The 21,753-nt window shown below is 41.0% G+C and overlaps 1 protein-coding gene across 2 annotated transcripts in view; it reads left to right on the top strand.

The window, feature by feature from the left end:
* The window catches only part of ASB11 (ankyrin repeat and SOCS box containing 11), a 28,158-nt gene extending 11,185 nt beyond the window's left edge, over nt 1-16,973 (top strand). For both annotated transcript variants that reach the window (XM_037821590.1, XM_037821589.1), the window contains exons 3-7: nt 6,466-6,573; nt 9,380-9,530; nt 11,944-12,078; nt 13,266-13,457; nt 16,121-16,973. In XM_037821590.1, coding sequence (XP_037677518.1) covers nt 6,466-6,573; nt 9,380-9,530; nt 11,944-12,078; nt 13,266-13,457; nt 16,121-16,245 — 711 coding nt within the window. In that variant the 3' untranslated portion in view covers nt 16,246-16,973. The remainder of the gene's footprint in view (nt 1-6,465; nt 6,574-9,379; nt 9,531-11,943; nt 12,079-13,265; nt 13,458-16,120) is intronic.
* Nucleotides 16,974-21,753: the final 4,780 nt, after the last annotated feature.

Raw genomic sequence — 21,753 nt, 5'->3', positions numbered from 1 at the left:
TCTGGCAGAAACATCTTCCTTAAAGCTCCAGAAAACAGTTAAAGGATGGCAGGAACAGGACAAGTGCCAAATCAAGGAAAAGGCTACTTAAAAGCCATGGGATCTCTTGGTCCCCTGGCTGGGCCCTCCCCCATCCCCTCTGGTTCTGCTCCAGCCCATGCTCCCAGCCGAGATTCCTGGTCCCGGTTCCAGAGGGAGCAGAGTAACTCCAGTGCACATCCTGGGAGTAGGTATGTCTGGCCCAATTTTCTGGTCATGGCCCAAGGGACTTGTCCAAGAACTTGCCCTACAAGTAGAAGGCACCTCAGAGAGCTCTCCTACTGAACGATCGCTGTGGGAGAGCAGTAAAGTCATGCTGCCTGGGGCATGGGATCACTGGCTGGAGGACATGGAGTACAGGGCCTGGACTGTGAAGAAACTATTTCCTAGGGGAGAGGGGACATTCCGTGTAAACGGTGAACTCCTAGGGCCACACATGAATGCCCAAGACAAGACACGTGCACAGAAAGGATTAGGGAGGCCCGTAGACTTGGGCCTGAGACTATTCTCTACACACTCTGTATGGATAAGTCCTGAAGGAGCGCCCTTGCACAGGTCAATCTGCAAAGACTGGGGAAGGTGTTTTCTTTTTCTCCTCCTCCTCTTCTTTTTTGTTAGCTCCTGACATTCAAAAAAAAAAAGCTGTCACAACACAAGCTTAAGGACCAGATGCCCCAAAGTCTGAATTCCAGAATAACACTTTAATATAGCAAGATGTCCAGGTTTCAACAAAAGGTTACAAAATATGCAAAGAAACAGGAAACCATGACCCAGCAAAGGAGAAAATTAAAGCATTAGAAACCATCAAGGAGGACCAGATCTGGGACATATTGGAAAAAGACTTTAAAGAAAGGGTCCCAAATATGCTCAAAAAGCTAAAGGAAGGTATGACAAAGAATGAAAGGAAGTCAGGAAAATGAAAGGCAAACACAAAGAGAATATCAATAAAGAGATGGAAATTATGAAAGGAACCAAACAGAACTCAAGACCACAGTAACAAATTAAAACCTCTCTAGAGGGTTTCAACAGCAGATTGGAGTTGGCAGAAGAAAGAATCAGAGAACTTGAAGATCAGACAATTGAAATCATTCCATTTGTGGGACAGAAAGAAGAAAGAATGAAGAAAAGTGAACAGAGCCTGAGGAAAACCTGTGGGCTACCATCAAGCATACCGATATATGCATTGTGGCAGTTCCAGATGGAGAAGAAAGAGAGAAAGTGGCAGGGAGAATATTCAAAGAAATAATGGCTGAAAACCTCCCAAATTTAATTAAATACATGAATATACACAGTAAACTCAGCGAACTCCACACAGGATAAACCAAATAGACCCATGTTATGTCACATTATAATCAAACTGGCGAATGCCAAAGACAAAGAGTCTTCTGAAAGCCTCAGGAGAGAAGCAGCGTGTCACGTACAAGGGAGCCTCAATATGATTGTCAATTTCTCATTGGAAACCATGGAGGAAAAGAGGCAATGGGGTAACATATTTAAAGTGCTGAAAACAAAAAAATTGCCAACTAAGAATTCTATATCCGGCAAAACTGTCTTTCAAAAATGAGGGAGAGGTTAAGACATTCCCAGATAAACAACACCTGACAGAGTTCATCGCCACTAGACTGGCCCTACGAGAGATGCTAAAGAGAGTCGTGCAGGTAGAAAGGCTAAAGAGAGTCGTGCAGGTAGAAAGGCAAGTACAATAGAGAGTAGATTGAAGCCACATGAAGAAATAAAGATCTCCAGTGAGGGTAACGACATGGGTAAATATAAACACCATTACTATTGCATTTTTGGTTTGTAACTCTGCTTTTTACTTCCTACAGCATCTAAAAGGCAGGTGCATAAAATGTAATGGAAACCAGTGGTTTTGGACTCAATGTATAAGACTGCAATTTGTGACAAGAACTACATAAAGATGTGGGGATGGTGGGATATAGGAACATAGTTTGTGTATACTATTGAAGTTAAGTTGGTATCAAAGCAAATGAGATTCATATAGATGTAGGATGTTAAATTTAAGCCTCTTGGTAACTACAAAGAATGTATTCGATGATACGCAAGCTCGTAGAGACAGAAATTGGAGTATAAGTTGCCAGGGGTAGGGGACAGGGGGAAAGAGAAGTTAATGCATAAAGGGTATAGGGTTTGGGGAGATGGGGCACTTTTAGTAATGGAAGGTGGTGAGGGTGCTGCAATATTGCGAATGTGATTCATCCCATTGAATGGTATGCTTGGGAGTAGTTGAGATGGGAAAATTTATGTTGTATATAGTTTTCTACAATTAAAAAAAAAAGAAAGAGCAATTGACGAGTCAATGACAATTAAATGTAATACATGATCCTGGATGGGATCTAGCTAGGGAGGAGTAAAGGCTCAAAGGGACATTATTGGGACATTTGAAGAAATTGTAACATAGACTGTATGCTTTATATCAATTGTTAAATTACCTAAACTTTATAACTGCACTTAAGGTGCATATATAAGAGAATATCCTTGTTCTTAGGAAATGTACATGGCAATATTAAGTGTTCAAGGGGCATGTTGTCTACAGCTTACACTCAAGTGTTCAGAAAATGGATTGATAAATGGAAGGAAGGGAGGGAGGGAGGAAGGAATGGAGGAAGAAGGGAGGAAATAGAAACAAAGAAGGAAAAAAGAAAGAGGAAGGAAGGGAGGGAGGAAGATATAGCAAACTTGACAAAATGTTAAAATGGTGGATCTGGGTATGGGGGTTAGGGACATGTTGGAGTTCTCTATATGGGGTTTGTATTATTTTTGTAACTGTCCTGTAAGTTTGAAAGTAGTTCAACATAAAAACTTAAAAAAAGAAAAATGAGTCAATAAGTCCAGCCCACACTCAAAGGGAAGGGCTCACACAAGGGAACCAATACCAGGAGGTGGGCTCGCCGGGCCAGCCCAGAGGCTGCCTGCCTCCATGGTCCACTGTTTCAAGAACAAACATTAAAGTAGGTTGACACATGGGTAGATCTTGGTCCTTAGAGATTTATTAAAGTCCTAGTTACTAAGGCCACTTTATCCATTTTTGTTCATGACTAGACCCCTAGTACCTTGAACAATGAGTAGAGGCCTAGTAAATATTTGTGAAATGAATGAGAGGGTATACGCTCCATTTGCTCTGTTTATCTGCAATGTGTACAGAGGAGGTGATTCATTCTATCTTTTTCCCCACATCCTAACTACCACCTAACCTGACTCACTCACCATTTTAAATTAAAAATGGTGGCCTCATTGTTCTTTGTGCCTTTTTCTCTTCCTCCTTTATGAGTTGTGCTACCTCTTAAGAAACTGGAAGCAAAAGTTTATCAGTCCTGCTAGCAATACCCAAGTGGGCTTTGGGTTTGCATTTTTCACTGGTTTATTTACTTTTTAAGCATGTTAAATAGTCTTGCATTCATGTCCTCTCTCTCAATACCTCAATAATATTATTAGTGTTTCTTTATAAATATTGATTTTGGAATAATTTTAAAGAAAATTTGCAAAGAGTCCAGATAGTTTCCGTGTGCCCTTCACCCGGCTTCCCCTAATGTTAACATCTTAAATAGTTGCAGAACATTATCAAAAATAAGAAATTAACATTGGCACAATACCATTAACCAAACTCCAGACTATTGGAACTTCACCAGTTTCCACTAATGTCTATTTCTGTTCCAAGATCCAATCCAGGATACCACACTGCATTTAGCACTTGTCCATTTCCTTTTTAAACTTTTCTATTGAAATAATTTCAAACTTATAGGACAGTTGCAAAGATAATACAAACCCCATACAGAGAACTCCAACATACCCCTCACCAGATCTGCCTATTTTAATGTTTTAATTTGCCTTGTCATTCTATCCATCTATCTATCTTACTATTTATCTATTTTCTAAACATTTGAGAGAAGGTTGTATACATCATGCTCCTTGAATACTTAAGGCAGTCATATACATTTTCTAAGAACAAGGGTATTCACTTATGTAACCAACTTAAGTGCAGTTATCAAATTCAAGAAATTTAACATTGGTATGAAGCTTACAGTTTACATTCTAATTTTTTTATATGCCCCAATAATGTCCTTTTGGGCTTTTTCTCCTCCATTATTAGATCCAGTCCAGGATCATGGATTGGCTTTAGTTGTTATTGATTCTTTAATAAATCTCTCTCTCTCTCTCTCTCTCTCTCTCTCTTACTCTCACTCACTCATTACGGAAACATATATACAACATGAACTTTCCCAAGCACACCATTCAGTGATTAATCACATTCACAGTATTGCAGTACCCTCCCCACCATCAATTACCAGAATTTTCCCATCACCCCAAACAGAAACCCTGCACCCTTATGGCCTTAAATCCATCCTTCCTCTCCTCCCCAACCCCAGTCACCCAGCACTGGTTTATTTTTAACTCTAATTCATAAGCATGTTCTTCCCTATGGTGTGAGTAAATGTGTACAGAGCATTCTTCATTAAAAAGTTCAACTTTTTTTTTGCTATGTCCCCTCTTCCTTAACCCCAACATCAACCAAAAAAGGCATTCCTCTCCTTCATTCTTTTACTTTATTTCTCAGGTAGCTAGTGGGATGTGCTGTGAGCAAAACACTAAACCCTAAAACATTAGATCTGGAGCTCCTGCCCATCGCTGGTCATGACCTTTGGCAGGGAGCCTCGAGTCTTAGCAGTCATTTGAACATTCTGTTTCTCCATCTCCTCACGCACCATTAAAGGTGCTTCACCCCTAGATGCTCTGGCTCGCCTGCCCTGCATTACTTTGCTCCAATTCCAGGGCTGCGGAGAATTTGCACCTTGTCAGTTTTTCTCTGGCACATTGCTGTCCCCTTGTGGACTAGCTTGTCTTTTCCTTATTTTTGTACAAGGAAATCATATAGGGGAAAAGGAAAAGAAAAATACTTTTCTAACTGGTATTAAAGGCCCAATTTGAAATATATAGCACAGCCCTAGAGTCATGACGTCATGTTCAGGACATGAAAATGGGCAGGACCAAGGCGGCCCAGAGTGGCCCTCTGATGACGGGGCAGAGCACCCAGCAGTCGGCTACAGCACCCAGCAGATCTGGCAGGAGATGGCGGGTACTTAGGTTGGGGGCCGGGGTTCAGGGTCATGGCACTAGTTTCTGGAAGCTTTCAGTAGGGCAGTTACCAGGTAAGAAATCAAAAGCCAAGACTCACCTAAGAAGGACAAGCCAGGGACCTGATTTCTTCAGCAGATATAAAGTAACAATTATTTGGGGAATTGGTAAGAACCAAGTTATTAATATCAGGGCATGAAGTCAGAGGTGACCAACAGCTAGGCTGACCTTGCCATGTATCACGTGGACTCCGAGATGAGGAAGGAGTGTGGCAGTGTAGGAAAGCGGGGTGCACCAGGACTGGGCAGAGGCACTCGTACCTGGGTAAGGAGATGAGGGTCAGTGGAACCCCCCGGCCCCAGCCCCTGGCATTTCAGAGACCTCCCGACACGGTGGAGTTATGGCAGGTGCTGCTATGGCCTATGAATCTGGAGTGCTGTCTACTTGACACTATCCTTATGCCTAGGAGTCTACCTTCTGGACTTCTCTCAACTCCAGCGCCTACTCCTCAAACCTACTGCTGTTCAGGCCCATTTCAGCCTGTGCCTGGACTCTTATAGCAACTTCACATCCCTGCCCCTCGAATCCACTCTCCGTGCTGCTACCTGCTTTTTACAAAAGCATCTCATATGCTCCAGACCCTCCACAGCCTGGAAGGCTTTGAAGTGCCTCATTCTCTGGAAATCGAGGCCTTTCATAATCTGACTCCTGCTTGTTGTTTTCATTCTTCTCCCTCCGTCTCCTACTTCCCCTGCCTCTATCACCTGTAGGTTCTTTCTGCTCCAGAAATAACCACCCATCCATCCGAGGCTCCACCACCCTCCATGTTGCTTCCTGCATTTGCATATTCTGTTCTATCCAAATGGAATCCTTTCTTTCCTTGCCCAGCTTGAAACTTTTTATCCTTCAAGCCTTAGCTTAATGCCACCTCATTTGTGAAGCTTTCTCTTATTCCCCCAGGCAGATTCAAGGATACCCTTTCCCCATGCTCCTAAATGAAATTGAAACGTGCTTCTGTTGTAGCAATATCCTTGCTGTTTGTTTTCAGGCCTGACTCCCCACGGGGCTCTCAGAGGGGAGAGACTCATGTTATAACCTTGGTAGACCCACTTCCTAACTCAGGGCCTGGCTCACCGTGCTGAATGAGCATCTGTTGTCTAAATGAACTTGAGGCTCCCACACCCTGTGTTGACTCCTCCAAGTCATGGTCTCTACTCCTCTCTTTATGGTGTTGATAAACACTACAGGCCTTGAGCAGGTCAAAAACGTGGCCACAATGTTGTTTTCATTGCTATTGCCAATGTAGCATTTAACCTGCTTTTCTCAAAATTGTAGGGTGTCAATGTGAACCTCGTGACAATTAATCGGGTCTCTTCTCTCCACGAGGCGTGCCTTGGAGGTCACGTGGCCTGTGCTAAAGCCTTATTGGAAAATGGCGCCCACGTGAGTATGGCGTCCACCCCTGCCCTCTGTCTGAGGTGCATCTGCACACACTTAAAGGGACTGGAGCTCCTGGACTGCTTATCCACCGAGGGTGTAGACATGCCTGAGTCCATCCAGAGGTCCCCATTCCACCGTTCAGGTTGGGAAGACACTGCTGGTTACTCCTCACCTTCAGCCTATATGTATGAATATTCAACTGAGATAATTCACAGGAATCTTTCACAATTGTGATGCTGACTTGAAAAAAAAATCAATTTGAACCAAAGTAGTTGGAAAACTTATCTTGGAACATTTACTGTAAAACACTAATGAGAACAAAAGTTTAAAAGAACAACTACAACAACAATAATAAAAACCACTCCTAATTCAACACCCTAAACCAACAACTATTTTTATTGAACTCAATATTTTTTTATATAATTAAATATTTTTATTGAACTCAATTACTGAGCTAAATGAGTTTTTAAAAATTAATATTTTAAAAACCAACAAAATTAAACTTTATCTTATTTTTATTATACCCTAACTTTTTTCAAAGAGGGACTGAGTACTCTATGAAATACAGATATCAGAGTAGAGATATGAAAACAAAACTTCGGAAAAGCTCATTGATATATGTATTTTGTTGTCCAATACCATTTTGTTGCTAATTCTGTTGTTCAACTCAGTCCTTGTGTACTTGGTTTCATGAACTTCAATGTTTTTAAGCATTTAATGAATATTTTCTTTGCATTTTAGATGGAAGTTGGATTTCTACACTTAGAACCGAATATAAAAGTCTTCTTCCTTGAGTAAACTAATTTTCTCATGGCCATCAAGGTTGTGCATTTCCTTTAGGTAGTGCTTCTCCAGGTTGCCACTTGGTCATCTCATAAGGCCAAGACTGTGAGGTCCATTTCCTTTAAAGTCTATGTCTGGAGTCACAAGCAGACTACTGTCAGGAAAAGTTAAACAATGGTGGGTCACAGAGAAATTGTACACCTCTGGAAGTAAGACATGGTCCCTGTCTTTGGTAATCTTATATGGAAATGGCCAATAAATACTATATTGTACTATATAACATTTAAATCAGAATGAGAGAAGGAATAAGAGAAAGTTGGTCAATCAGTAGAAAGTCCCCAGGAATTAGCTGTCCCATGGGTATCTCAAACTCAGTGCACCCAAAACTGTGCTAATCAACTTCTTTCCTCCGGGACCTGCTTCTTATCTTGGATTCCCAGTCTTGGAGATTTGGCAAAACATCTTCCGGGTCTGCCAAGCCCCAAACCTGGAAGTGCTCCCATTTCCTCCTTCTTCCCATCTAATTAATCACAAAATCCTGTTAATTTTACTTCCTAAGTATTTCTCAAGTTTACACTCTCTTTTGTCCTGTTCCCACAGTGATTGAAAACATTTACCAGCATATTAAAATTATCTTTTTCTGTGTTTGTCCTCTCTAATAGAATTCAACCTACTCAAAGAAGTGGCAATTACCTTACTCATCTTTGTTTCCAAAACAGTGGCACCCAGTAGGTGTTCAATAAACATTTGCTGAATTGAACTGGGATAGAAACAAAGGAAATCAAATAAAAAGAATTCCTCTACTGAGGATGATACTTAGTAAAAACATATCAAACCAGCGCCACCAAATATTTTTCAATGAAACTAGGGATAGTTTAGGAATCCCTAGAGTGTGAATTTACACACATTTCCCTGTGTCCTTGTCTGCCTCTGCCATCTTAGCATATCATGTCTAAACCTTAATGGGGGCATCCTGGAATGATGGAGACAAATCTATTTTGCTTCTGAAACAAGGAAATTTAGAATCTTGATTATCCCAAGCATATCTCCTTCATTAATGAGCAAAATAGTTTGAGGTCAAACCCTCACTGCCTCCATTTCAATTCTATCAGAGCCTCCCTGCCAGAAAGACTTCACCTCCATTGCTGCTACTCAAAGATGCTTCCTCACCCAGCTGGTTCTCAAGTGCCTCCCACATTCTTAGAAGGCACCAAGGATGATTGGACACACCATGTTGACGGCTATTTTCTATATGCCTTTGGCTTGATTGTGCTTGCTTTAGAAGTCACCACAGGCAAATGCAATTTCTATGGATTATAGGAGACCAGAGAGGAGATTTGTGGCAAGAAAGGCAGTAGAACTGTGGGGAATTGCCAAGGAGATTTTTTTTTTTTTTTTTTTGCCAGCGCAGATGTTGGGACCTTAAGCTAGCTGGTTTTGCCAGTATTTTGGTTTCTGCCATGTTTGTAAATGATCAAAAGGGAATGAGTCAGCTCCATGTTAATGGAAGACGGAAATAATCCTTGCAAATGTTTCTTGAGTGCTTGCTGGACATCAGGCACGTTTCTAAGTGTTTTATATCTAGCAACTCACTTTATTTGCACAATAACCTCATGAGGTAGATTCTTTTATAATCCTCATTTTACATAGAAGGAAACCGAGGCAAAGAAAGTTAGTAATCCAACCAAGATCACCAAACAAATAAGAGAGAGAGCAGGAACTTGAAGCAGGGCTAATGAATCCAGATTCCATATTCTTCACCACCATTCAAGACTGCTCCTAAGAAGGACTGCAATACCCATGGATACATTTTGAAAGCTTTGGCCCATTTTCACTTGCGATGTTATTTATAGCTGAGAGTTAGCAGGTCACCAGGTACCTACAATTCATAATACTGTAATGAAAAGGAGCTTTCTTGCTCATTTATCAGAGTGAACTTTCCCCAGACAGATACATAGGAATACGCACTTGGAGATGGCAAGAACGAAAGAGCAAATCTTCTGGGTCTCCCTTTGCTTATCGTTAGGTCAATGGAGTGACGGTGCATGGAGCCACACCGCTCTTCAATGCCTGCTGCAGTGGCAGTGCCGCGTGTGTCAACATGCTACTGGAGTTTGGAGCCAAGGCCCAGCTGGAGGCACACCTGGCTTCACCCATCCATGAGGCAGCAAAGAGAGGTAAAGCAGCCACCACACTGAACACAAGTCAATGGCGGGCCAGCTCCAGTCTGCGTGAATCAATAATCTAGTGGTAGCCATGCAAGGATCACTTGGATTTCCCCAACATTAGAATATGTGTGGCTTAGAAATCCCATAGCAGGATCTTCTATTTGCCTTAATCTTCAGGAAATACCATGGTACCATGAAACAGCTCTTCTTATAAGCTGGGAATGTCTTCCTGCTTCAGATGTCCCATTTCTGGGATGTCCTTGCAAGGAAGATGGTCATTAAAACAGCAAGCACTAATATAAAGTAAATTATGAGAGTGTCTGAAAGCCAAGGCTGATGCTATTTCTAATGGGAGATTAAATGTTAACTGTCCACAACAAGCAATACTCTCTAGATAAGCTGATGACTTTAAGGTCATAGTTGTTGGGGAAAAAAGTCACAACTTTTGGAAATCTTGATGTCATCTCTAGACTCAGTGTTCTCAGTTACTTTTGAAATGAGGGAAAAGGGTATAGATTTAAGGGATTTAAAACTATATACATAGAGTAGACATGAACAAGAGGATGCCATTGAAAGGACAAGGTCATTTCTCAAAGGTGTCACCCAAAAAAGCAGCATTTTAGTGATACCTAGAGGTGGAGTTATTCTCTTATATTGAGGTCAGAAATATACTGGAAAAGTTAGAACACCCTAAAACAGTGTGACCTTTGCTGTGGGGATGGAATTTGGGATGGAAGTCTTTATTTCAAAAGGCAATAGTGCAAGATTTGCCCCAGGTTATTAAACATGTTACTTGGTCATTTTTTTTGGCAGTGGATTATTTAAATGATACAAAGGACCCAAATCTCAATTTATCTGTCTTTTGATGTCAACATATATAGTAAACATTTATTGATTAATAATTTTTATTGCTCATTTCCCAAACTTCAAGTAAGAACTTCAAGCTGTAGAGTAATAGACTACTTTGGAAAATATATAAAGTCTTTTTTAAATTTTTAATATTGTTTTTAAGTAAAACTTAATTGGAAATTTCTATTTCCACCAGAACCTTTAAAAATGAATAAATGTTGGGAATGGTTTGAATTACTTAATTCTGCAGTGCTTGGCAGGTTATATATGGAGCGTTTGATATTCATGTGCATACAAAACATATATATGCTTATTATAAACACATAAATTCATGCTTCTCTACATATTATCATAAAAGCATGTCAAGGACTAATAGCTACAGAATAGAAAAATGAGTGTCAAATTTCTTATTTAAGATACAGTTATATTAGTGATAATCATGTGATTTTTATATATTCATTTTTTAAAACTTCCTGAGAATACTTAAAACTAAGCTCAGTTTCTTCTGCAAAAAAAAAAATTAGAAAAGAATTATTCAAAAATATTTATTAGATAACCTCTATTTGCCAGGCAATTTTAGGTACTAATTAGATATTATTTATGGATTCTTACAGCTTTAAACCTCTATAGACAAGCTGGGTCACAGTCTGAGTCAGTGCTTTGACATATTGGACATATTGATGCTATAATCCAGGTATAACATTTACTTATGCTAACAAATAATTTGAATCCACAGAACCCTGATTTGTATCTTTTAATGCATATTTATACTTAATCCAGAATTTGTGATAAGTTAGGCAGGTCTGGGATAAAGCTTACTTTTATGTTATCTATAAAGAAATGGTTATGTTAATTAGAGATAAGATTTTTTTAAGGAAATATTTAAATCTTCAAAGAGAGCAAATTCTCTACAAACTCCCATCAATATTTCAGAAGCATTCACTCCTCAACAAATCATTCATAAGCTGCAAATGAATAACGTGTCTCTTTTCCTTGGATAAACTCTCTAAGGAGAATACTTGCTTACTCGGTTCTTGTTAGCCACTGAATTTAGAAGTGTGTTTTTAAATATACTCTATACTTGAGGGTTTTATTAACTTCTTACAGGTGTCTTCCAGGTTAACCAAGAAAAGGAGGTTTTACAGCTTCGGCCACACGCATAGGTGAAGAAGAGAATGGGGGAGTTGTTCTGGAGAGGGAACAGGGCTGGGCCCAGGATTTGAGCTCTGGCTTTTCAGGGTAACAATGAGTCACTTAGCCCTCTGGGTCTTTTGTAAAACGGCGGCTTCATTCTAGAGAGTGATTTCAGCTGTGCTCCTTGAAGCCCTTAGTTTTATGGGAGGTACATTAAGGGGTACCAAGTCGAGTTGGAATAGGGGAAGCATGAGCACGCTCCTCTTTTAACTGGTTTTATTTTGGGGGGTTCTATCTAGGATTTAAAAAAAATTTTTTTCTACTATGGAAGAAAAAAATCTAGGTTATTTCTAATGCCCATTCCAGATAATCAATCCTATAATTCTGTGAATATTCAATGTTTCCCTTACTTGAACGTGATTGTCTTGTGTTCCAACAGGACATAGAGAGTGTATGGATATTCTGCTGGCAAGTAACGTTAACATCGACCAAGAAGTGCCTCAGCTCGGAACTCCCCTGTATGTGGCCTGCACCTACCAGAGGGTAGACTGTGTGAAGAAACTTCTAGAATTAGGTAACTTCCAGAAATCTTTTCATGAGAAGAATCTATTAACCTTGTTGGTCTTCCCGGGCTTCCTTCTTGTCAGGATGGAAAAAATTATGACAGCATTTGGTGTTTGCATGCTAAACACAGAACTTCTCCAGAGAAATGAGTGTCTACATTTCTCAGTTCTGCTTCCTTTGATGTTGGCTCCAATTACCCAATAATGTTCTCTGTGGTAGTCACAAGATGGCTGCCAGCAACACCTGGCTTATGTCTTTCCTCATCCATATCCAGCAAGAAAAGGCAAGAGTTTCTTTCCCATAAGTTCCAGGATTAAGGGGGGGAAAAAGCAAATTGTATTTCATTGGCTCTTTTTGAGTCACATGCCTTTCTCTGAACCAATCATGGTGTCCAAGGGAATACAATGCACTGATAGGCTTAGGCCTAGATTTGATTCTACACTGCAGTTGTTGGGCTTCACTGGAAAGAGGAGGACTGGGAATCCCAAGGGGTGGTTTCCCAGAGGGAAATCTGAGTGTGGTTACCAGAAGGATGCTGGTTTGTGAAAAACAATGGACATTCACCGCAGACCGTTTTACGACAATACTGCTAAGTTATTTAGCGATTTTTTTTTTAATTCTAAAAGACATATACAGAAACTGAGAGTTCAGGGAAAAGTAAACTGTTTTGAAACCATTAGTTAGTTAAAGATTCACCAAGCTTAGCCGTTGACAGAAAGGTAGAGGCTTTAATTGAGAATTTTTAACTTCCGTGAAGTTTGACTGTTTTAAATGCCCCACTATTTTCTAATCTTTATCGTAGCTCAGGAATCACTTATGAACCTTGAATAATACAAATATTAAGTAAATTTAGCTTTTTCCTTTGCCAAAGAACATAACTCTATGTAACAGGAGTCGCAGACATTTTATTTCATGCCCCACAGTTCATATGGGAAAGCAAGGACAGTATTTTAAATGACTCAAAATATCTAAATTCACTTTTCTCACCAAAATATTTTGAACGATCTTAGCAGGCATTGCTGAGGTTCTTGGCTTACGCTGCAGATTTTCAAAGATTTACCAGCTGTGTGGTGGTGCTCAAGATGCATTTACACACAACTACTACATTTTGGGCTCATTGCGTTTCTACATTAATAGTCCAGCTGTTCACAGGTGTCTATTGAGCAGTGTTAAGTTGTGGCCGTCTGTTTTGTTCAGGAGCCAGTGTGGACCACGGCCAGTGGCTGGACACCCCGCTCCACGCCGCAGCCAGGCAGGCCAGTGCGGAGGTCATCCACCTACTGGCGGACTATGGAGCCAGCCTCACGTGCAGGAACGCCCAGGGCAAAAGTGCCCTGGAGCTGGCAGCTCCTAAAAGCAGCATGGAGCAGGTGCTCCTGCTCCGGGAAGGTATGCAGGGTGGGGGCCTGGGAGCTGTGCCAGAAGCACGTCCACTCACGCTCCTTCTGGTCTCATCCCTGGACTTGCCTTTTACCTTTTTCCTTTTGAATTGGGGGTGGCATGGCGGGAGGTGGCAGGTCCTGGGATCACTGAGATGTCTCCGGGGACATGCTGTCTAGAATTACCTGTAACCAAAGGGCATTTACTTGCAACTGGTCTGCTGGCTTTGTATTTTCCATAAAAAGAAAATAATTAGAAAACCTCGATTTCACCATGAAAAGTTTGAACCGCCATGTCTATCCTGGCAGAAGCCGGGGATAGAGCAAACCACAGCTCTGCTTGGTGATATTTGGAGGCAATCCGGGGGCAAGTTAGAAATACTTGAACAGAGGCAGGAGTGGGGTAACAGAGAGTGTGTATTTCAGAAACCCCGGTAAACAGTGAACTCGTTTGCCTGTTCTCCAGGTCAGGGAGTAGGTGGGTCTGCCTGGCCTCACCCCCATTTCCACCTCATGGGTGCCAGAGGAGGAACGGTGAGCTGCTAAAATGCTTCCTACCCCCAATTCAAGAGAACCATGTTTAGTTCATACAGTAAGAGAACATCATCTGAGCCCATAGTGATGATTTGTGTACTCGGGAGAATACTACAGATAACAGGGATTATTCAGCTTTACATGTGATAGGCACTGAGCAAATTTGAAACCTAGATTGATCTCACCAAATTCTTGAAACTTGAGAGCAGCATATCCTTTATAGTAGCTGATGCTATCCCAGCTACAAATGGGAAAAGAGAAACAGAGAGAGGTTAGTCATTCAGCTACTGAGTGGAACTAGAATTTGGACCCCATCAGTCTGACCCCAGAGCGTGCCCTCTTAATAGTGTGGAGCACGATCCGGAAGCTTCTGAAACAGTTTCCAATGGAGAGGGGTCTCATTTCACTCATGGATTCCATTTTGTGACGCCACTCTCATGTCTTCCAAGTGGAACACCTGGCTTAGTAGTGTTAGTAGTAGTTTTAGGAGTAGCACTCAAGATCAGTGCTTCTTAAACTTTAACATGTGTACAAGTCTCCTGGGGATCTTGTTAAGATGCAGCTTCTCATTCAGTGGGTCTGGAGTGGGGCCTAGGGTCTGCATTTCCAACAGGCTCCCAGGGGCTGCTGCTGCTGGTTCTTTGAGTCTAGATTATTTCCAATAGTCCAGCTCATTAATGATTGTTCTATTTGAATTTCCACCGGATGAAGTGTGAGCTCTACCATCTCCAAGTTTGGTAATACCAAGTACTTTCCAATGGTTAGCTGGGAATATAGTTATAGCCTTTGTCATAGTTCCTGTTTTCTTCCTTCAAAAATGTTTCCAGGTCCAATATTTGCATTTTTTATAAGCAAATTATTCTGTCCTCTACCTGTGTAAATATAGCCACTTGATCTAGAATGACAAACACCAGGCACATCAGAGATCACTCTGCTGTCTGAACTTCTCTAGGCAAACCAGGCAATTTGTCACATTACCGTTCCCCATAGGATGGGGAACGGGTAGGGACATCTTTCCATTCTCACTTCCCACATTTGAACTAAGGGCTATCGTTTGGTCGTTTGGTCGTCCAGGTAGGTTTTCTATCATGTGGATGCTCCTTGGCAATATCCTTCCAAGTGCTAGCCAGCCAATTGCATATGCGGTCCTCCATTTCTCATGGGGTGCAAGATGTAGTCACAACAGGATTTTCTGGGAAAGGAAAACTTTGTATGGACCAGAAATTACATAGGTCTACCCGAAGAGCTCTTTCTTGATACAGTCAGGTTAGGAAATAATGGGACATCCCAAGTGCCCCCGTATAACTAGTATTGCAGCCAAAGTCTCTTTCAGCTGATTCAACCACAGTTTACACTCTCATCAACTTGTCTCCTCTCCCTTGAGGACTCAAAGCCACTCAAAGCCATGGACGTGATGACTATACAAGGTGCCATGAGACCGAGGTTCAGGGTATAATGGGGTCTAGGTGAGTTGAGTCCTTTCTCCAGAGCCTCTATTGAGCTGGGATCCTTGCAAGAGCAGAGGGTCCCTCAGAGTGTGTGGGGACCCAGCCAGCGTGGCCTCAGAGGCAGCTAGAGCAGGAGGGCCTGGCCCTGGCACATCTCCTCCCACTGCCTCTGTGACCACACAGGCCGGGCTTCCCACTGACACCCTCTCCACACTTGTCCCTCTGCTCAGCAGCTTTGTCTTGGGGTCCTGCAGGCTCGGTGCTTCCATTTGAGAGTTCTCTCTGCCAGCATGTCACATCTAGTGGCATTTGTGATACAAGAGCAAGGTGTATTCCTTTACACACACACCCTGCCCCACACACACACACTTCATTTCTAACCTGCCTCTGGTTAGCCTCATTCTTCAACATTGGAACTACAATTACCACGTGAGGATCAACTTAAAGAAACATGTCTCCTTAAGAGGGGCACTTGGGGGTGTGTATTTGTGTCTTGCTCTATAATTCCTATTCAGATCCAGTTTCTCTTGTGGTTTTAGAAAGTCTTCAGTCTCTTCTAGTTCTCTGATACACACACACACACACAGACACACACACACACACAGACACACACACACACACACACAGACACACACACACACACACACACACACCCCTCATGGAGATTAAACCATTCGTATTCCTTCTGCAGGCCCACCTTCCCTTTCCCAGCTCTGCCGCCTGTGTGTCCGGAAGCGCTTGGGTCGAGCCTGCCATCAGGCCATCCACGAGCTACATCTGCCAGAGCCACTCGAAAGATTCCTCCTATACCAATAGGCCCACCTGCCCATGGGAAGACCCTTGGAAAGAAACGGGCAGTTGCTTGCTGTACCCGGGGCTCCCAGAGCAGACCCCCAACAGCTAGCCTCTCTGCATCATCAGGTCAGCTTAGCCAGTTAAAGTCAGTCTCCGATGAACCGGAACACTTGGGGAGTGGAAACTCCTGTTTAGTTTCATGTTCTCATTAACCAAGGGGCAACCAGAAACCCTTTCGTTTTTAGCTCTTGTTAAGAAACTTAAAAAAAAACTGTCAAGTAGACTGAAACTAATAGGCTATTTTTTGATGGCTCATGATATTCAAGTACGTTAAGCATCAGCATTCTGCATATTGTGTAGACACGTAAATCCAAGTGGAGATGATGATGAATGTTATGTATTCTAAGAAGTGTTCCTGACTTCTTCCAGTTCCTTCCTCCCTCCCCCTTTCTTCTTTCTTTCCTTCTTTCTTGGAATAAATCTCTGCTGTAATTTGATTTCCCTGTCTTTTTTTTCCTTAAATATAAAAACAACACAGTTAATGGAAGTTTCCAGTTATAGAAGTGCTGGTTGATAAGAGTGATGTTGGCAAAAATTATGTCACACAAATAAGAGGGTCTGTTTTTCATCGCTTCTGATATTAAATGCTGGTCTCTGAAGAAAGCAGTTCGAGGATGGCGCATCACCAGAAGCCACCACCTACCAGAGCCTACAGGTGCTGTCTGATGGATGCACGTCGCAACCCAAGCATTGGCTTATTTTCAACACCAAAAGCCTCAGGGTCTTTGAAAATGTTACCTGTGGATGCCAGTCACCAGGGCAAGCTCAAAGCTGGGTCAATATATTTTCTGTGGGTAGGGGCCAGAAACAAAAAAAAAAGGTCTTTAAAAACAGCCACCGCCTCCTTCTCCTTTTTGTAAATTTAAAAGATGGGAATTAGATAGACTTTTAACTATGGTAAGTGTTACTGTCATGATTCAGTGACTATAAAAAGAAAAAAATAAATCAAACACACACACACATCTATAAATATATATAATTCTTCCCCTCTCAGGTGATCTTAAGGTTAGTTACAGACATGTTATTTTTTTTTCTTCTGTTTTTCTAGACCTTTGGTTCTCAACAGCAGACAATTCCCCCACCCCCAGGGATATTTGGTGATGTCTGGAGAAATTTTGGTTATCACAACCAGGGAGGGTACTACTGGCCTCTAGCGGGTAGAGGCCAGAGATGCTTCTAAACATCCTAGGAAGCACAGCACAGCCTCTGCAACAAAGAATTATCTGGTCCAAAATCTCAGTAGTTCGGAAGTTGAGAAACCCTGCTCTAAACCTGTGCTTTTTGATACGGTACCCACGAACCACACTTGGAATGTGGCTAGGCTGAATTGGGATGTGTTGCAAGTGTAAAACACACCAGATTTCGAAGGTTCAGTACTGAAAAAAAACAAAGTAAACTATCTTATTAACAATTTTGACATTGATTATTCATTGAAATAATATTTTGGTATATTAAGTTAGATAAAAGATACTGTTAAAATAACTTTCACCTCTTTATTTTTTTTAAATGTGACTACAATAAAAATTTAAATTAGATCTGTGGCTTGCATTATATTCCTGTTAGCTGAAGATCTTTTTTTCTAATTTTCACAGATATTAGATATTAGATATTCTATAATATCTAAAAGTTAACTATCCAGGGGGAAAGGTTAAATTCTTACCTGACATCACATTTTAAAAACAAATCTCAGGGTTTTGCAAATGTTAAAAAATTTTAAATACTATAAAAATACTAGAGGAAAATGCACATGAATATTTATGCACTCTGTGGGCAAGGCCTTTCTAAGCATACCATCAAAGGCAGAAAAATTTAAAGGCAATACTGAAAAATCAGAATACATTAAAAATTAAGTTGCCCAAAATACCATAAAATGAAAGGGAAAACAAAAACGGGGAAAAAGCTATATGTGCCATTTATGGCAGATTGAGGGTTAATATCCTAACAGGGACATGTCAAATAAGCATGAGGTTGATAAATGATTATTTTTTTCAGTAACATGCCTCATTGCTGAGATTTTATGCACTACAACAGAGAATGGCTGAGCGTCAGAGGCATCCCCTGTGGCTGTCATGGTGAGGGGCAAAGCACCCAATGACAACAGCTTGACTTGGAGGATGTTCTCCCCACTGGACGATCTCACGTTTCCTCCCATAGAAAACCACTGCAAAAACATCAGCTCCTGCATGGACATTGGCATAGCGAATATTTCAGCTCCTTCCTTTAGTAGGACAAATATACAAATCAGACGGAGTAGCAGCTTCCTATTTTTGCATGAGTTTAACCTGAAAAAAAAAATCTTTGCCAGAGTTTTGTTTTAATTTAAAAAATTTTCTCTCCCCCACCATTGTTATATCTTGAGTATTTCCAAAGTTGCAAGAATAATACAATAAACTCCATGCCCATCACCTAGATGATGTATATATGTATGTACACACCTATATATTTCTCTGTAAACCATACATAATTAATATGCTTACATATATTACATGCACACATGTTTTTATTTTCCTGAGCCATTCGGAGTAAGTTGCAGGCATCATGGTTTTTCACCAGGGCTGGAATTTTAGGGTAAGGCAAGTGAGGCACTCACCTCAGCTGCAAAATTTAAGGGAACACCAAATGCTCAGTCATCAAGATAAATAATATTTTAGTGCAATATTTTAAAAAATAAATATTAAGGCACCCACAATTTAAAGAAAAAGAGCAACTAAAGAGATAATGACAATTCAATGCAATACGTGATCCTGGATGGGATCCAACAAAGGAGAAGAGGCTCAAAGGGGCATTTTTGGGACATATGAAAAAACTGGAATATAAACTGTAAGCTTTATGTCAATGGTACATTTCTTGAACTGGATAACTGCTCTTAAGGGGGTTACATAAGTGAATTTCCTTGTTCTTAGGAAATGTACATGGCAGTATTAAGTGTTCCAGGAGCCCGATGTCTACAACCTACACTCAAGTGTTCAGAAAAGAGACTTAAAAAAAGATATATAGATGGATGGATGGACGGATGGATGGTTGGATGGACAGATAGAAAGAATGATGAGGCAAATGTGAAAAAATGTTACAATTGATTCGTCTTGGTATGGGGGGGTTGGGGTATGTTGGAATTCTCTGTTTGCAATTTGTATTATTTTTGTAACTGCCCTGTAGGTTTGAAAGTATTTCAAAATAAAAAGTTAAAAAATGTATTGACAAAAAGACCACAATGGCCAACATATCAAAGTTTTTTATAAAAGACAGGCTGTTGGTTTTTGTTTTACGACCCTTCATTATCGTGCAAAGAGAGCAGTGTTTCCAATCAGCCCGAGGTTCTGGGACATGTGGCTGTGGGGTTTATGAGGAATGATATGGCATTTGAACAGATTGGGCAACGTGGGGCTTTATATATACTCATGGTTTTATTTTTTTTTCACTGTAGAGCTTGTATTAACTTTTTCCAGTTGGTGCAACATGTGTATATAGGGGCACACATTTCCCCTTTTGCCCAAGGTTCCCATAGAGCTCTGCACTAAGTACTTCTGTCTGCAGTGTGTAAGAACACAGAGTCTCCTACATAACCGTGATGCAGTGACCCCCCTCAGGACGTCTGGCATTGATCCACTCCGATCACCTGATATACATTCATATTTCAAGTTCCACAGTTGTGGCATTGATGTTTTTATGGCTCGTTTCCCATTCAGGTTCCAATCAAGAATCCTGCATCGCATTTGGTTATTGTGCCTCTTTGGTCTCCTTTAATTCAGAATGTCCTCCCCTCCCCCTTTGTCTTTCAAGCCAATGACATTTTTGAGGAGTCCAGCTCCATACTCACGCGGACGATCCCTCAATTTTCATTTGTCTGATTGTTTCCTTATGAATACTGCATCATGGCTGGGCGGAGGACGGAATGCTCTCTCAAGCAGCAAGACAAGGTAACTCAGCATGCAGAGCCCAGTCAACAAGAACGACTGGAACAGATAGAATTTTTTGCATGAAAAGCAGATAATTCCAAATTTATCAGAGGAGCTGCTTATCTTTTGCGTTTTAAAGGTTTTGTGCTAGAAAAATGGCCGGCTGGAATGGCAAGAGCTCCTCTCTGCAGTTTCTGGGCCACCTTTGACTGAGTGGAAGTGGTTGTCAGGTCTCTGTGGAGCCTCTGCAGAAAAGAATCTCATAAACCATGAGTGATGTTTCCTTCCCAGGGACATTCAGGTGCGGGTGGGGCACAGGGACTGGCTAGTGTTGAGATCGCATCTGATAAAGAATGACTGTGACTTTAGAATCTGCTGCAGACCAGAATTCTTTTTCCTTTCCCAACCTGGGCCAACTTCCCTGAACATCCAGACACACACAATGACACACAATGCCTGAATAGTTGGCTCGTCACGTGTGCCTTGTGGTAATCCAACCCCTTTCTCTATAATCATGGCTCATACACATGCAAATCAAATTTATCCTCATGTAAATCCTTAAAAATATATGAACTCTTCTTATAATGCTTTTCTAGTTCTTGATTAGAACTATTAGTTTTTTTTTTAAAATCAGCCTCATCCTATTCACAAGTGTCAATAAACATTACAAATATAATGAGAAGATTAAAAACTGATTAGTTGTTCAAATGGGACATTTTGTGTTGTATAAATGTTACCAGAATAAAAATTTATGTGTATATATATATATATATATATATGCACAAAAAAGTTGATTTCCTCATAGGCACTAGGGCAACATCCTGGAAATCTTCTTTCTTGTCATTTTCAACCTTAAATTTGAATACAAAGGAATCTTATCTTCTTGGAATTTAATTAAAAATAAAGAAGCCGAACCTGCCACTTACCAACCCCCTTTCCACTGAAGTAGCCCCTCCCTTACGGGTTTGAAAAAGTTTGCATTTCTTTTGTTTGAGCTTCCACCCCCTTATGTTTATTCAGAAGAGGTCTGCTTGGCTGTGAGAAAAGTTAGTGCTTCCTCTCCATTTGCAGCACCTACTAAGGCTGGTTCCAGCCAAGTCAGGCCACTGGAGCAGGCACAATCAGGAGAAGCTTGACCTCAAGTCACCTTTGCCTAATTATAATAGTAAAAATTACTCCCACTCTCAGCTGCCATTTTTGAACATGTGATGCATGAAGTACCATGATTTCGAACTGAGCATTCTCCACTTTAGCCCACCCCCTTTCTTGCACCATAAAATTATAACGTCATAAATGTTTTGGTACTTGTAGATGCTTATGTGCTTTTTGTATCTTGACTTTAAGTTCTGAATAAAATCAGAGGTCATGTATTTTGGCAACTTGCTTAGATGAAAATCATAATGATCATATAGGAAATAAACCTAGATGAGGAAAGCACTGGCTAAACAATGCTTATATATATAAAAAATGTCATCTCACCCGATCCTTAGCCACTTCCTTAAGCCCACCTTCCCCAGATGGTATAAAACCCCAGCTCCCATTTTGCCTGGGAGATTGCCTCTGGCCTTCTTGC

The sequence above is a fragment of the Choloepus didactylus genome, chromosome X (genome assembly GCF_015220235.1).
Source record: "Choloepus didactylus isolate mChoDid1 chromosome X, mChoDid1.pri, whole genome shotgun sequence".
In the NCBI taxonomy this organism is placed as follows: Eukaryota; Metazoa; Chordata; class Mammalia; order Pilosa; family Megalonychidae; genus Choloepus; species Choloepus didactylus.
Note: the sequence above shows the minus strand (reverse complement) of the source record. Positions and strands in the feature narration are given on the sequence as shown.